The sequence below is a fragment of the Tamandua tetradactyla genome, chromosome 22, assembly GCF_023851605.1.
Source record: "Tamandua tetradactyla isolate mTamTet1 chromosome 22, mTamTet1.pri, whole genome shotgun sequence".
In the NCBI taxonomy this organism is placed as follows: domain Eukaryota; kingdom Metazoa; phylum Chordata; class Mammalia; order Pilosa; family Myrmecophagidae; genus Tamandua; species Tamandua tetradactyla.
The window spans coordinates 4,267,227-4,284,144 of record NC_135348.1 but is presented as its reverse complement, the minus strand read 5'-3'; the positions used below and the strand labels follow the sequence as shown (position 1 = coordinate 4,284,144).

Here is a 16,918-nt window from a genome sequence, read left to right as displayed (position 1 = left end):
TATTTTGAGCTTTATCTGCACATAGTCACATAGTTGTTATATATGCTTATGTGTTAGGTTTTTCTGCTCAGCATTATTGTTTTCCAATCTTATATTCAACCTCTCAACCACCAGCATTTTTGTACCTAGCCCTCATCTGCTGAAAGTGCTGCGGTCAAAGTCATCAACTTTCTCATTGTCTACGCCAGTGACTACTTATCTGTCACATCCTTGCTTCCATGGACTCAGCCTCAGATAACGTTGGTGAACTCCTCCTTATAAACTATTCCTCTGGACTTCATTACTCCACTTGTGGGGTAGCTGATGGCTGGTTAGCTGATGGCTGGGGGTAAGTGGTCGTACTGACTCAGTCACACAGACACAGAGCACACAGCATGCGACTCAAGAAACAACCCTCAGGAGAGACCGGAAGGCGTCTACTTTATTCAGGCAGTGCACAGGCTTATATAGGCTGGGAAGCACGCAGGGACACCTGTCACGCTGGGATTGGTGGCCGTTGTTGCTAGGCTAGAGGGCCAGATTTCTGGGATTGGTCACCACTGTTGCTAGGCGGAGGACAGATTTTTCGGATTGGTCACCGTTGTTGCTAGGTTGGAGGGCAGATTTCTGGGATTGGTCACCGTTGTTGCTAGGCTGGAGGGCAGATTTCTGGGATTGGTCACCGTTGTTGCTAAGGTGGAGGGCAGATTTCTGGGATTGGTCACCATTGTTGCTAGGCTGGAGGGCAGATTTCTGGGATTGGTCACCGTTGTTGCTAGGGCGGAGGTCAGATTTCAGGGTAGCCATTTTGGGTTGCCTTGCATCAGCCAGGACAGCCAGGTTAGCGATATTTTATGGCTTCTCCAACGCCACTCTCCCTGGGTTTCCCCCTACCTCTTTAGCAACTTCTCAGATTTAGCTCCCAGTCCCTCCTGTTTTGCTTATCCAGTCTCACATTACCCACCCATTTTATGCAATCCCAGAGCTGCACATTCTACGTAAATGCTCCATACCTTGACCTCTGACTCAGATCTGCTCCCTGAGTTCTGGCGCACACTATTTTCCTACAAATGTTCCTGTTTGAATATGTCAGCATGTCCAAAGCTGAGCTCAGTCTTCTCCAAACTTACTTCTCTTCCCATGTTCTCCTTTGACAAGCAGTGTCCCTGTTCACCTCACTAAGGACATTGGGAAACTGGACGTTATCCTTGACCCTGCCCCCCCCCCCCCATCACGTCTGTACCCAATCACCCACCAAATCCAGATCGGTCGGCCTGTGAGACAGTTTCCAGATGTGACACCTCCCCGAGTTATCGCTACCACTCTTGTGGTTCCAGCCACCATGACTTTTAACCTATGTTGCTGCAATGGTCTTAATTCTCTCAACTTAATTCTTCTATTTTTTTCCTCCAAAGTGGTCATTCGTATACTAATGATCTCCTATCTGTGAAGGTTAATAAACATTCATAGGTCTATCTCTACGGTTAGCAGGTGATTCCAACAGGTGATACTTTAGTTTTAGCGATTCTGATTTCCTTTTATAATAACATTATCAAACCTATATTCCATTAAGAAGTGCTTCATATAAAGAGAGAGATGACTTTGAATATGATCATGAATAGTTTGGTAATTTGAAATAACAGTGTTCCGTGTTTTTTTTTAAGTGCTTTAGTTATTTTAGAATCCAAGTCGCCTATTCTTTTTAAGGAAGGGAGGAAATAAATCTGTACCCAGTTAGTTCCCATATAAATGTTCACAGGTGATGCATTATGCTGGCAAACTTAATTATGTTTATGTCTAGTAGCAAGACGTCTTCCTTTGAGTCATTCCACACACAAGGATAATTATGAATTCCTTCAGCAGTGTAAAGCCTTGTGTTTGCGGAATGGACGTAGCGCAGGAGGCGGGGTGTGGGGTGGGGCACGACAGCGTGGGGATGGGTTGCAGAGAAGGTGCACGTGCAGGTCGGGGACATTCTGTGCGGTGTGTGAGTGTGGGGCATGGGGTGCCAGGTTGTGGAGGTGCAGGGCGGGGGTCCTGGGGGAGGGTGCAGCTCAGGCAGCACAGAGCCTAGGAACAACTTGGAGCACTGGGGCCAGTTGCGGCACTGGGGACACAGAGGTAGGGCGCAGCGGTAGGCAGATGGGGAGCGCTGTGCAGATGCACGGAAGCTGGTGCACAGGCAGGATGTGGGCAGGGAGGTGTGCGTGGCGTGCGGGTTGTGGGTATCAGGCTATGGGTTCGGTGGCACAACCGTCTGGGTACAGGGACGGCAGGACGGGGGTTTGTCCTTGCACAGAAGGAGAGGTCTAGGGGGCTCGGGAAGTGGGCACAGGTCGGGGATGGGGACGTGGGTCAGGGGTGGGCGATATCGGGTGGGTGGGGCCCTGGCACAAAAGCGCAGGTGTGGGGGGGTTTGGAGCATGGGTGCACGCGTGTGCAGGGCAGCTTCTATGCAGCACAAATGTGCACGGTAGCACCTGCCAGGTGTGGGAGGAGGGCGCTTGTGCTGAGGGTTAAGGGAGGTGGGGGGTGAAGGTACTTGGGGGATGGGGGGCGGGGCAAGGGTGTGTCCGGGTGTGCATGAGCATCCTGTTGGGAGGATGTGGCTGTGCACGTGCATGGCCTGGGGGGGGCGGGGCCATGGTGTGCACATGTGCAGAGCTCTGCGGCACTGGGCTGGGTTGTGCCTGCATGGACTGGGGCGGGTGTGACCCAAATGCACAGGTCAGCCCTTGCCCAGAGCTGGAGGGCTGCACCGGATACCTGCGAAGATCTGGGAGGGCCAGAAGCTGATGTACACGCGGGCATGGGGGTTGGGGGGGCGTTTCGCGACTATGTGGGCTGGGTGCAGGGGTAGCCTGGGTATGAACACGAGCAACACCAGCTTTGATGCAATGGCCAAGCCTGCGGGGAGGGGGAGGGGGGTTCTAGGGGGTGGGTGAGGGAGCCGGGTCTCCACTAGAGGCAGGATGAGACTCTGGCTTGGGGCAGGAGAGGTGGGTAGGGCTGGGGCAGGCATGCATGAGCCTGGGGTGGGGGTGGGGGCTGAGAAAGTGTGTGTGGAGGAATGGAGTCGAGCCTGGAGTGCCTAGAGTGCAGTGGGGGGGGGGGGGATCAGGTGTGGGGGTTTAGTTGCGTGGGATGTGGGGTGAGTCGCGGGTTGAGAGTGGAGGTGGTATGCATCAGGGTAGCAGGTTCAAGGAATGAGGCTTGGCTTACTTCCCTCTCCCTGGCTCCCTGTCCATGCACTCCAGAGGGCTCTGGGCTTCGTTTTAAAAGGGGTGCATTAGGCTGTTTGTAAAGCCGAACGGTCTCTGGTTCTCTGTGTCTCAGATCTTCAGCTTTTGCAGCCAGCATCTCCCAAGGTGGTGTAGAAGAGCCCCCGAGTCTCTTACACCTTGAAATCACCTTCAGAGTCACCTTCCCTGGAGTAGAGGTGAATTCCACCTACTCTATTTCACCATCTCCCAGAACCGATAATTATGAATTAATAGAGATTTATTTATGTGTGTCATTAAAACTTATTCTGTCTCACACTATGTGGCTTGGGAATCTTCAACTTGCAGGAGTTTAATAGGACTCTAAGAATCTGTCAAAATCGCACAGATACCTCATTTCATACGACTTTAGTTTCAGTAATACAGTTAAAACACTTTTTATTTTAATTCAGGAAATAAGGCACATAAAAAGCATTTTCAAATCCAATATATAACATCACTTGATCATCTTAATTGAGTCTCAATGCAAACATAAATGAATATAGACATTAAGCTGAACATCACTTCTGAAATTGAATGCTTTAGTTCAGTGTAGGATTATCTCTGATGGCAAATCACTTGCACCTACCTACAGATTTAATTCAGAAATACAGTTTTTGTGACTGTTACATTTAATCAAACACTTTGATTTAATTTTGAGTTAGAAGAAAAAGAACAGAGGGATATTTGTATAAAAGTGGCAAACTTAACTCATTTTTAAGTATTTAAGAAAGATAAATCTTTGCAATAAAATGAAACCTTTGCACTGAAAAATGCATGTACTTTATTAAAACCATTCATGACAATAAAAATGCCAGAATGAGGGGCGTACATCATTTGACCAGAGAGTTATCATTTCTTCTACGTATTCAAACTATGCCATTGACTCACTTAATATTTATTGGATTCCATTAAATGGGTTTCCATGTTTATTAATAAAAAAGAATGTGAATTAGAATACTTGATGCTCACATTGAGAATTGTTTAAAGTACCTTAGTAAAAATCAAATAACTGTTTTAAATAATGCCAAAAAACTGAGAGGAATTAAAAATAATAGATCATTGCCTATTAGAAAATATTAAAATAATTTATTTTACCTGCAAAGGAAAAAATAAGCTATTTTATATAAAATGTTATAACTTCTCTGTTGAAAAGCAATCTATCACCTAATCAATCAGTTGAAGGCCTTAAAAGAAGAAATGATGATTTCAGAGTCAGAAGAAAGAATGTCCACCTCTACATCAGCCCCCCAAGCTTTCCAAAGGAATCCATCAAAAACTTTTCATCTTTGTTCACAGCTTGCAGATTTTACTTGGAATCTGGACTTGCCCATCCCAACCGTTGCATTAACCAATTTCTATAATAAATCTCATATATTTACATTATTTATCTATATCTATCTATATTCTCTATCTATCTCCTGTTGTTTCTGTTTCCCTAGACAATCTTGACTAATAACTCCATTGGTAATGTGCTCTGTTTTTCACCATTAATTTTTTCTTGTGTTCAAAATAACCTTAATTTTACCTTCTTCCATTTTGTATTACAGCAGAAAGAATAATACATAGGAATTCAAGGAACCTGCACCTCTTTGTATCTACCAGAAAACTATTAGTAGATGAAGACAAGTTTCTTAATGTCTCTAACCTTAGTTTATTCCTCTGCATATTCATTGAGGACCTCTTTAATTTCCTTAGCTTTCTTTTTAGGTACTGTGTGCAAGAATGCATTCTGGATAGGGAAAATGATTCATTCTTTTTTACCCTTAATATAACTGTCATTTTTATCATTGTCTGTTTGAGATTATATATTCCTAGGGGAAAATAAATATATCTTTTTAACATGCTTTGACTATCCCAGCACTCTATGCATACAAGTGCTTAATATGTGATTTTTGATTGTTTTTCCCATTAGCATAATACAATTTTTTTTACTCATGGGACTACCCTAGAACTTCATAGTAAGGGGATTTCTAAAATCAAGCCGTTTTACAAAGCCTGTCACTAAATTTTACAAAACCCACATGGGATCAGTTATAAGTATTACTACAGATGGAGAAGAAGGAAATAGGTATTTGTAATTCACACTTCAGTATAAATACCTTCTTGCTAATACAGACACACTGGATGCAATGTAGTTGTGCTATCTCTTAAGAGTTATTGTATAAGCTGACTCCCTATTTAAAGGAGGTCTCAACACTGAAAATACAATACCTTGCAGAATGCTGCTTGGTGAGACTGTAAACTGCGAGATCAGGATGTAAGGGATGATTTTGATTACTGAGTCATTATGTAGATATTCTTTTTTTGCTTTCTGGGATATTGGAGTAGACAGAGAGGAATACCTGGAAGCCCTAAAGTATAATTGAGCTGCCCTGATTTCTGAAATGATTGTAAAAGCCCTTACCTTGTGCCTTTATGACTATAAGGGCTGTTACAGGTCATTCTCTTGGAGGGCAAAGGCCCTAGTGCTAATGAAGTCAGCCGTTAACTAGCCTCTGCCCCAGACATGTGTAAATCACATCAGCTAGATTCTGCTATTGAAAGATACCTTGTCTCCCTTCCTTTTGGCTCACACATTTAGTATTGAAGTGCTAGCTCTACCTCCCCTCCTTTCAATTTATGTTCTCCTATTGAAATACTAATGATAACACTGCCTCCTTTTTTGCTTTGCAATTGGTACTCAAAACGACCTCATCTCCCCTTGCTAAAATCCAAAAACATTGAATCCCCTGATCTTGGGGAGACAGAGTTTGGGCCATTAGGCCATCTGCTTAGTAGTAAAGCTATTATGTGCTTAGTAGTAAACCCTTTGTCTCTTTGAAACCCTGGTGTCTCAGGAATTGGTTTATGGAGTGCATAAGGCAGAAGAATCCTTTTTGTCCAGTAACAAGGCCACAAGGCATCTTAAAATATTCCATACAAACATAACATTACTTAGAAAAAAACATTACCTCCTTTAAATGATTATGTGAATACAATTTTACCATTATTATGAGATAATTTTTAATTTCCCCCATAAATTTCTTTATGACTCTGAATTTTAAAATGAGACCTTTTGTGGTATACATGATTTTGAGCAATGACAGATTCATTACACTATTCATTAAATCCACTGATTAGTATAAACAGTTTCCATAAAGTTGGCTTGTTCCTCATATCACCTTCCAATAGTTGATGCAATTATCCAGATTTTCTTTTATCCAAGTTCAATAGTTCCAATACAGTCTTGCACCTTTTTAGATGGCACTTTACTATGTTTCTGTTTGAACCCCTGTATTAATGACTCAGGTTTCTAAATTGCAAAATGTTATTTATCAGAACACTGCACTGATCTACCTTGCCTTCCTTTGAAACATCAAATCATATCCCAAAAACATAGTATCATTTTTCCCCATGATAGTTGCAAGCAACATTATTCTAGGCAAGAATCTTATTTACTGACATGTCAGGCATCATTATTCAGGATCTTCACTGTGCTGTCATAAAAACAACACATTATTCACACTTCATAATGATTTTTCTTACTTTTGAACTCCAACAATGTACCACAAACAATAACTATAGCTTGAATAAAACACCTATGCAAGCATAACCATTTAATATTCTTTTATTAATGCTTGCTAAACCATATCCCATTAAAAATCTCCTGCTCTTGTCATAAATTTCAATGACCTTTAATCAAATCTGCATATTTTCCTGGCATTTTGGGAGATTAGACTGCTTGCTTAATAAAAGAGTTAGTAAAGTAATAATGGTAATTGATGTATTTTCTTAGAATTTCAGATCTGGAACAGGTTTTGCATAAGGCTAGTTCCTCTAAATGTCATGGAATGTGGTGTACCTGAGTCTTTATTTAAACTTTGATCATCTCCCAAACTCCAAGTTCACTCATCCTTTTATGTAAGTTTGATTTACGACATCTATCCCGATCTATCCTATATAACATAATCATATATATACTGCAGATATGTGTTGTGTGTGTGTGTGTGTGTGTGTGTGTGAGAGAGAGAGAGAGAGAGTGTTTTCTCCCCTGATAAGCCATAATATCTTCCCTCCACCAAAAGAATGCCTACTACAGAATGAAGCACAGTGGAAAACACACAGACTTCAGAGTTAGGTTGACATGGGTTTGATAAAAAGTCAGTCACATATTTCTTAACATCTCCGTGCTTCAGTTTTCTTAATATAAAAGTAGAATAATAATGTTGCTGCTTTTTGGTTGTTATATATGAAAGGTGGTAGCCTTACAACATCATTTTGAATGAACAACTGTGTCCAGAGATGTTCCGCTTGTAATCTGCCTTTAATTTAAAATGAAGATGCAATTTAATTATATCCGAAGAGCTTGTTAATACCTTGCCTTAAAGCTTTATAATCTGCAACTATTACATACAAATATTATATACAAATATAGTAAATCAATGTTTCCATTTAAAATTACCAGGAGATGAGAAAATTAGTGTTTTCAGTTATGTGAATTTTTAAAGAATAATATAGTTTAAGTAACTTGCCCAATATTGGCCAATGATATCAGAGATAGAATTCAAAGTAAGAATTTCTTACTTTGAAATATGTATACTATTTCTTTTCTTCTATAGGGAAAATATTATATTTGTATGTAAGTAGATAGGTAAATGATATATATAGATCTATATTTATATATCTTAGTACATATAGTACAAGGTAAAAATTCTAAGTTTAAAATTAAACTTAGGTTTAGATGCTGAATGAAATATTAAGTTTGTATCTTCTCTGGTAATTTCCAAAGAGCAACTACTTATTTTTTTTTTTCTTCTTTCTCCTGTACACAGCTACTAAATCTTTGTTTTCTTTTTCCTTCTTAGTCTTTTATTTGGATTAATTTCAAAGAATAATCTGGCATGTAATTTTTTAACCAAACATTTGTCTTCATAATTCTGCTTTATAAAATTCAGTTAGTCAATTTTAAGTAATCCTTAAGCAATTTAAAAACATTTAAATTATGCAAAAGTGCCTTAACATAAATATAACGTCCCATTTGTATGCTAATTATTACTCTTCAAACACATGTCTATTTTACTTATTAATACACTTTGGATTTCCAATGAAGTGCAAAGAGTCGTTATGTAAACATTAAAATTGTCTTTTTATATATGGCAACAAACGGTCGAACATTGCTACCCACTCCAACACAAGTTTGGAGCTACACTGCAAAATTAATGTCTTAAACTGGAATCAATAAACAGAGGAAGAGAAAACATCTTCCAGGGATATCAAATATTTCCAACTGTTCATTTCAGACTACTTAATCACTTATTTCTACATATGTCCAATGTAACTGGACACTCAAATTCTCTCAATAGTACAATTTCTCTTAAAAAACAGCTTGTACACTGAGACCAAGCAAATATAACACACTGTGTAAAGAAACAGAAAAAAGAATAGAGTATTTAAAGAATGAATCTTATACTCACGGAATGCTCTATAAAATTCTTCAAGAGCCAGGTGCTTGTCAGAACTAAAATCATCGTATTTCAGTAGATCATACAAAGTACAATCGGATAGATCCTTGCCAAGTTCTTCTTGTTTTATCATCTGACAAGAAAATTATAACCATGCAATTATATCTGTCTCAACATATATTTGATATCATTAAATATTTGTAATAATTGCTTAGTAGATTATTTCAAATATACTGTGAAGCAATGAACTGAACATATGTAACATCAAATGTTTCTAGTTACTGGAAAATGATTTATAACCATTATTTATAACCATAAAGTTAAGATAGGTACATAAAATTTAGTTGAAACATTCTAATACAAAACTCTCACAGTAGGATCCAGAAAATTTGAATATCAAAAGGATACTCTGTATTTTACTCATTTACTTTCTTCCATTTATATGCATGAAAATACCTCTACATTAAAACTGTCTTCTATGTCTCAGTGACCTGTATCAAAACAGAATAGTTGTTGCTCTTTCCTAACAAAAATTTAAAATAGTGACCTAGTTTGTTCAAACTTTCTTCCCTACGTTATTTAGGAAAAATGGAGTTAGAATTTTCTTTTTTCCCTTTTCAGCCCAAATGCTTCCCCAGCTGGAAGTTAAGCCATTTGGGACTCTGTATTAGCTTCCTTGGTCACAAAGACACTATTAAGAAAATGACCTTTTCCAGGAGCCAGATAGAATTAATGCACCAATTGATGATGAAAATCTATCCAGGCATGGGTGAAGAAAACCATCAAACTGCTTTTCTACTCTGTATTCTGTCCTATGAACTGAGGCTGTAACTTTTTTATACTCTACTGCTTTTGACTATTGCCTGTCATTTAGAAGAGCTCCAAGATTGTGGAGACATGGGGTACTCATCATGAGCAGCTGCACATCTGTGTCCACTGTCTTTCATACTCTCCCACATACAGACGCAGTAATTCATAATGCTTGCAGTTGTAGTCATAGTATGTTTTTTAAAAAGCTGGTGCAGTGTAGTCAGAAAATACAGGCTCTCGAGTCTACCAGCGCTGAGTCACAATGCTGCTGCTATCATTTAGCAGCCCAGTAAATTTTGGACAAATCATTTAACCTTTCCTCGACTAGAAAATGCTTATCTCAAGGTTGCAGTGAAGATCATTTAAGGAATATATATTTAAAATCAGGCACAAGTCCTGACATACTTTATGCATTCAACCGTGATCATTTAAAATTAAGAATAATGATTATTTATATAATCTTCATATTCAAATAATTCACTGTGGATTTCCAGACACTAGCCTGTTCATGTAATGGTTGAAGGTTCAAAATGGGGCTTATTGTTTCTTTTTTTTAGGAGCATGCATTTCAAGCTTTCTTTGTTGTATCAATGGCAGATTGATGCTGGTAGTTTCCAAAGACCCCCAAATACTTTTGAGCTGTTTGTTTACCCTGGTTTGAACACCCTTGTCAAAAATAGGGCGTGTGGCTGAGCTGAAGTGAGAGCTCTAAGGGAGGAGCTTAGCATATGGGTCACAAGAGTCTCCAGTCTCACCCTCTAACCGCCGCACAGCGATATGTAACCATAGCATTTATTTTGTGCTGCTGAATAGTATTTCTGCAATACCGTGGGTCATCTATGATGTGCATCATTCTGAAATTTCATTGGTTAAGCTGGCATTTGCTGCCTTAGAGGGAATAAAATCACTAAAGGCTTTCCTGCCTTAACTGATCCATATAAATAGATATTGTTGACAGTGGGTATTAAACCCTGTGCTTTGGCGCAGTCCAGCTGGAAAGATTAACAAACTACCTAATGGCTGAAGCCATTTCTCCTACAAGCCAAATGGGAAAACAAAATACTGCTTTTCTATTTAGAAAGCAGCTCAGTTCTCAGTCATTCTCCATCTGTTATTTGTTAGATCATAGAAAATGACTTATCCCTGGGGTGGGAGAGCAATATATTTGATCTTACCTCACTACGCTCTCCTTAAAGATGTGCTATATTAGCAGGTGAAGGCAGAACAGAAAGTTGTGGGTGACGCTTTCATAAATTTTCTGCCTCACATTTATCTCTGTTCCAGTATACTCTGCTCAAATTTAATATCATGGCCAAGAAAAGAAATAGTGAAAGAAATCGTGAATGCCATCTCTTATGTAAGAATGGAAGAATCAGCTTGGCTTTGATTTAATCATGATTAAGACACTTAAATTGGATGTGCTGCCTTTATGACTGTGTCCTAAAGAAGCTCGTGGCCCTGGCTAGAAGGTTTTCTATAAAAACACCCATTCACTGCTGCTGAGTCATGACTGCGCACGGGGTGGGGGTGGGGCAATTAATTCTTTATTCGTTAATACTTCAAATATGTGCTCTTGTCATTTTTCATCCTGTCTTTGGTCAACAGAATAACCATTTAACACACAGTGTCTTAGTAAGTATATTTCTCTCATTCAGGTCTTACCGGTAGACATTTTTGACAGAATCTGATATTTTGGAGGAGGGAGGTACATTCCCGTAATCTTTCATGCAGCATGGAGAATTTTCCTGAGACAGTAAGAGCTACTAGGCAATTCTACCTCACAAGGGCCCCCTAGCTCTGATCTCATGAAGTCAGGGTGCACTGAAGGGAGAATTAGAAGGTAGGCAGCAAAGCATGACATGTCGAAAAATAGGGAGCGTAGAATCAGAAGTGAAGGACAGTTAGCATTAGTAGGATGACAACTCATACTTATAAACGGTCCTAACTATTGGTCTTAACATGATGAGTGAGCATCTGACTGTCAGGAAAAATCATGACAGAACACACAAGTAGGTTACCTTCCCCAGCATGAAGCATATGCATTAAGTCTTCTTTGGCACAGTAACGACAAATCTGAAAGGCTTTGAAAATGGGAACATCTTTCACTTACTCTGTGGCCCTGGTTCTGGAAACTTCTCCCCATGGGCTCCTCAAGACACATGGATTACTTCTGGACTAGTGATTTGCAACCAGCTCAGACTCACCCAGAATATAATTTCATTTTAGTGTCCTATGATGATGCCTCAGTCATAGATTCATTTGTGACCTATTACACAATTGTGAAGATATTTTCAACCTTATCAATGTTTTAAGGAACTCACACTCTAAGTCTCCATGAAAGTGGAATTTTTCACATTTTTGTTTTTATCAGCGGTCCGGTTATATAAATCTTGGCCCCCATAGAGGTCAAAAATCAATGTGACAAAAAAGAGGTATTCACAGATTGTATGGAATGAGGGGAGCATGACACACAACATCCCAGCAGGGGCACGTTTCTAATTTTCAGAGTAATAGAACTCAAAATTACTGAGGAATGCAGTGATTCAAGGAATGATTCAGTGTTTTGGTACTGCATTCTTTTATTTTTTTTTCTAAAATAGAAAATGAAAATGAATGCTCCTTCTCAAAATAAATTTTCTAAGTATTCTTCGCCCTTCATTTATCTCTTCAATCCTCCATCAGAAAATCTTGTTGACTGCTTATTATGTGCCAGACACTGTCCGAAGCACACCGCTGACAAGAGAGATAAAAATCCAAGTGGAATTTATATTCTAGGGAGAGGGGAATGAAGAAATATATGTAAGTGAAATATGCAGTATTTCATTTGATGAAAAATTCTATGAAATAAATAAAATTAGGAAGAGAAATAAAAGTGTCAACAGTATTATTTTCCTACCATAGAGACATGTAAATATTATTTCTCTGGTGTTTATGGGACAAGTTGGAAATCCAGGGATTCTTATGCTGACTCTCAAAAATAGATGAAGAAACAAACAAGCATGAGATTGACTTTGGCATGTCAAAGCAGACCATGGTGATGAGCTCACGTGCAGAAGGGGTGGGAGGCAGGAGGAAAAGGAGTCAGATCACCCTGCTCTGTGTTCTTTGCTTTACTCTTGCTGGTGGAGACTGGAAAGAGAACGCAACTGTGAGCTCACAGAAGGATGCACCACTGGCATGTTCAGTTAGCTGAGTGTTTCTCCACCTCCTTGCAGACATGGTTCACATACTTATAACGATCCTACAAGACTCCCAATGATCTGTGCAGAGCTGCAGCTCAGGGTTCCTCTATTTCAGAGAAAGCCCCTCAGAGCTATTTATGAAATTGAGGAGAGTAAGATATATTGATCTCTATTTGATGAATATGTAGATTATGCCAACGTTTCAGGATCAAAGTTAAATATACCCATTTGGTAGGCATGCACATCTCCAAGCACTATACCTGGTCCTTGCCCACATACAGCAGTTGGCTTCTGCACTACTTAGATGGTACATCTTGGTGCCTCTTTTCTTTCTTCCTCCTTCCCTCTTCTCCTCCTTCTCCTTGCCTCCTTTCCTCCTTCCTTTCTTATCTCACTCTCCTTTCCCTCTCTCCTTCTCTCCTATTTTTGCAAACAACATGTGCCAAGAATTGTGCTAAGTGCAGGAGGAAATTTGGTGAATAAGAAAGATGCCATTTCTGCCCTCATGGAGCTTACATTCTAGAGAGGATGACATGGTTATCAGTCATCAACAGTCCTCTTAAAGAAATAAACAATATGGATAAGTAATATCATTTATTATAAATTTTTAATCATATATAATTAATGCTACCCTGTAATAGGTGTATTAAAATTTAAAAAATAAAATGGAAATAATGAAATCTTCCCAAGTTCTCTTTTAATTTTTCTAATGTGCCTACTATAACAGGAAAAAGAAATTCACGGTCCCAATACTAATTATTTTGTAAAACTGGCTGATGAGAAAACATTAATAAGCCACGGATAGAGAGAAAAGCATTTTATTTCTCTAGCATCCTATATGGCTCCCACAAGTTCTCTGAACATTAACACAACTTTTGAAATACACTCTGACAGTCAAAAAGAAAGGCTTGGAGATTGAGCCAAGATGGCAGTGTAGCGAGGTGTAGGATTTAGTTCATCTCCAGAGCAGCTAGTAAATAACCAGGAACAGTAAAGAACAACTGCTGGGGCCACGTCAGTGACTGGACACTCAGTGTACCCCAGTCTGGACAAGCTGGACCAGCTGCGAGCCTACCCAGAACCGTGAGTCCCCCAAGCTGCAGCAGCCAACACACTATGCCACAGGCTGCTTCCCTGTGGGGAAAGGAAAGGGACTTTACCAGCAGCAGGCACTGAGGGTAATCAAGCTCCAATTGTGGAATTAATTAACAAATTCTGACTACTAAAAATAGGCCCCCAGCTCAGCTGAACCTCGTGTAAAAGCTGAGGTTGCTTAGTTTTGCCCCAGCACAAAGAGGGCAGGGCTAATGGAAAAAGAAAAAAAAAAGAGGTTTTTTTTTTTTTTTTGGATCAGACAGCACAAAATACTGGAAAGGGTGTGGACCCTGAAGGAAAGGAGGGGGCACATAAGACCTTAAGATACACAAAGCAACGTACAAACTTAAGCTCTTGATGGGCATTCCTCAGGGAATGAGGGTCCTGCTCTGAAAAGGTTTTTTTTTCTTTCTTTTTCGTGGCTGTGTTTCTATGGCTTGACTGCTCTTTTGATACAGCTGCAGGGTTTCTCAGGAACTGCCCCAAGCATAGGCAGAATTGCCCTTCTTTGAGAGTTTGTCTGGAGGCTGTGCCAACCCCAGGAGAGGGGTGGGGTCCAGCTCAGGTGGAATCCCTCCCTCAAGGAATTCAGACCCCAGGGTCTGGAAAACTGAAGCAATTAAAGTCAGTCTACAACCTCTCCTCTGTCTCCACCACTCCCCCAGCAGGGAGAGTCTGCTGAAGTTAAAGGTACCACATCACCTTATGCTGGTGGGACCCACAGGCAGACAAGCACCACACACTGGGTAAGATAGGAAAAACACAGAATCCTGTGGCTTCACAGGAAAGCCTTTTAATATGCTGGGTCTCACCCTCAGGGAAAACTGACACAGGTAACTCTTTCCTCCTGAGAGGAGGCCAGTTTGGTCTGGGAAAAACTGGCTGGGGTCTATAATACCTAAGTAGACCCTTATAAGAGGGGCAAAAAAGGCACCATACAGGCAGGGTAAGAAACAAGAAAACAAGAACTGAAAAATTCTGATCTGTTAAACAAAATCTAAGCCAGAGGTCCAGAATAAGCTGAACTGAATGTCAAAGAAAAGATAGCCAACAAAGTAATCCACCAAAAAAATTCTACATAAAAAAAGTGAAAACAATCTCCAGAATAAACTGATTAAGGTAATTAAATGCCTAGACACCAGCAAAAATTAATGAATCTTACTAGGAAAATTGAAGAATTTCCCAGTCAAAGGAACAAACCAACAATTCAAATGAGATACGGGAGTTGAAACAATTATTTCAGAATGTTCAAAGAGTCATGGAAATCCTTATCAAAAATCAAATCAGTGAATTGAGGGAGGATATAAAGAAGGCAAGGAATGAACAAAAAGAAGAAATCAAAAGTCTGAAAGAAGAAATCACAGAACTTATGGAAATGAATGTAGAAGAGATGAAAAAAACAATAGAAACCTACAATGTCAGATTTCAAGAGGCAGAAGATAGAAACAGTGAACTGGAGGATGGGACTTCTAAAATCCAAAAGCAAAAGAAAAGGGAAAAGAATGGAAAAATATGGGCAGGGACTCGGGGAATTGAATGACAACATGAAACACACAAATATATGTGTTGTGGGTGTCCCAGAAGGAGAATAGAAGGGAAAAGAAGGAGAAAAAACTAATGGAGGAAATTATCACTGAAAATTTCCCAACTCTTCTGAAAGACTTAAAGTTACAGATCCAAGAAGTGCAGCATACCCTAAACAGAATTGTTCCAAATAGACATACTCCAAGACACTTACTAATCAGAATGTCAGATGTCAAAGAAAAAGAGAGAATCTTGAAAGCAGCAAGAGAAAAGTAATCCATCACATACAAGGGAAGCCCAATAAGGCTATGGATAGATTTCTCAGCTGAAACCATGGAGGTAAGAAGACAGTGGGATGACATATATAAATTACTAAAAGAGAAAAACTGCCAATCAAGAATTCTATATCCATCAAAATGGTCCTTCAAAAATGAGGGAGAAATTAAAGCATTTTCAGACAAAAAAAAACCACTGAGAGAATTTGTGACACAGAGACCAGCTCTGCAAGAAATATTAAAGAGAGGGAGCACTAGAGACAGATATGAAAAGACAGGAGGGAGAGGGGTGGAGAAGAGTGTAGAAATGAAGACTATCAGTAAAGGTAAAAAGTAGGAAAATTAGATATGACATATAAAATCCAAAAGGCAAAATGGTACAAGAAAGTATTGCCCTTACAGTAATAACACCAAATGTTAATGGGTTAAACACCTCAGTCAAAAGATATAGACTAAAAGAATGGATTAAAAAACAGGATCCATCTATATGTGTCTTAGACTCAAGGATTAACATAGGTTCAAAGTAAAAGTTGGGAAAAGATATTCCATGCAAACAGCAATCAGAAGAGAGCAGAAGTAGCTATACTAATATCCAACAAATTAGACTTCAAATATAAAACAATTAAAAGAGACAAAGAAGGACACTATATTAATAAAAGGAGCAATTCAACAAGAAGACATAGCGATCATAAATATTTATGCACCGAGCCAGAGTACTCAAAATACATGAGGCAACACTGAAAAGAGAAATAGCCACCCCTACCATAATAGTTGGAGACTTCAATTCCCCACTATCATCAATGGACAGAACATCTAGACAGAGAATCAATAAAGAAACAGAGAATTTGAATAATACAAGAAATGAGCTTGACTTAACAGACATTTATAGAACATTATACCCCACAACAGCAGGATACCCCTTTTTCTCAAGTGCTCATAGATCATTCTCAAGAATAGACCATATGTTGGGTCACAAAGCAAGTCTCAATAAATTTAAAAAGATTGAAATAATACAAAACACTTCCTCAAACCATAAAGTAATGGGGCTGTAAATCAATAATAGGCAGAGGGCCAGAAAATTCACAAATATATGGAGGCTTAACAACATACTCTAAACAACCAGTAGGTCAAGGAAGAAATTGCAAGAGAAATCAGTAAATATCTAGAGGCAAAAGAAAATGAAAACACAACATATCAAAATGTATGGGATGCAGTAAAGGCAGTGTTAACAGGGACATTTACTGCCCTAAATGCCTATATCAAAAAAGAATAGAGAGCAAAAACCAAGGAATTAACTGTTCACTTGGAAGAACTAGAGAAAGAACAGCAAACTAACCCCAAAGCAAGCA

The 16,918-nt window shown here is 39.4% G+C and overlaps 1 protein-coding gene and 1 long non-coding RNA gene across 12 annotated transcripts in view; one reads left to right on the top strand and one right to left on the bottom strand.

The window, feature by feature from the left end:
• The window catches only part of FSTL5 (follistatin like 5), an 875,733-nt gene that overhangs the window by 416,236 nt on the left and 442,579 nt on the right, over positions 1 to 16,918 (bottom strand). For all 9 annotated transcript variants that reach the window (XM_077139637.1, XM_077139631.1, XM_077139629.1 and 6 more), the window contains one exon: positions 8,696 to 8,816. In XM_077139637.1, the coding sequence (XP_076995752.1) occupies positions 8,696 to 8,816 (121 nt within the window). The remainder of the gene's footprint in view (positions 1 to 8,695; positions 8,817 to 16,918) is intronic.
• LOC143666189 (uncharacterized) overlaps positions 766 to 16,918 on the top strand; it is a 90,415-nt gene continuing 74,262 nt past the window's right edge. For 2 of the 3 annotated variants that reach the window (XR_013167452.1, XR_013167450.1), the window contains exons 1-2: positions 766 to 819; positions 7,018 to 7,142. This is a non-coding gene — a long non-coding RNA (uncharacterized LOC143666189). The remainder of the gene's footprint in view (positions 820 to 7,017; positions 7,143 to 16,918) is intronic. The other variant, XR_013167451.1, reaches the window with a different exon arrangement.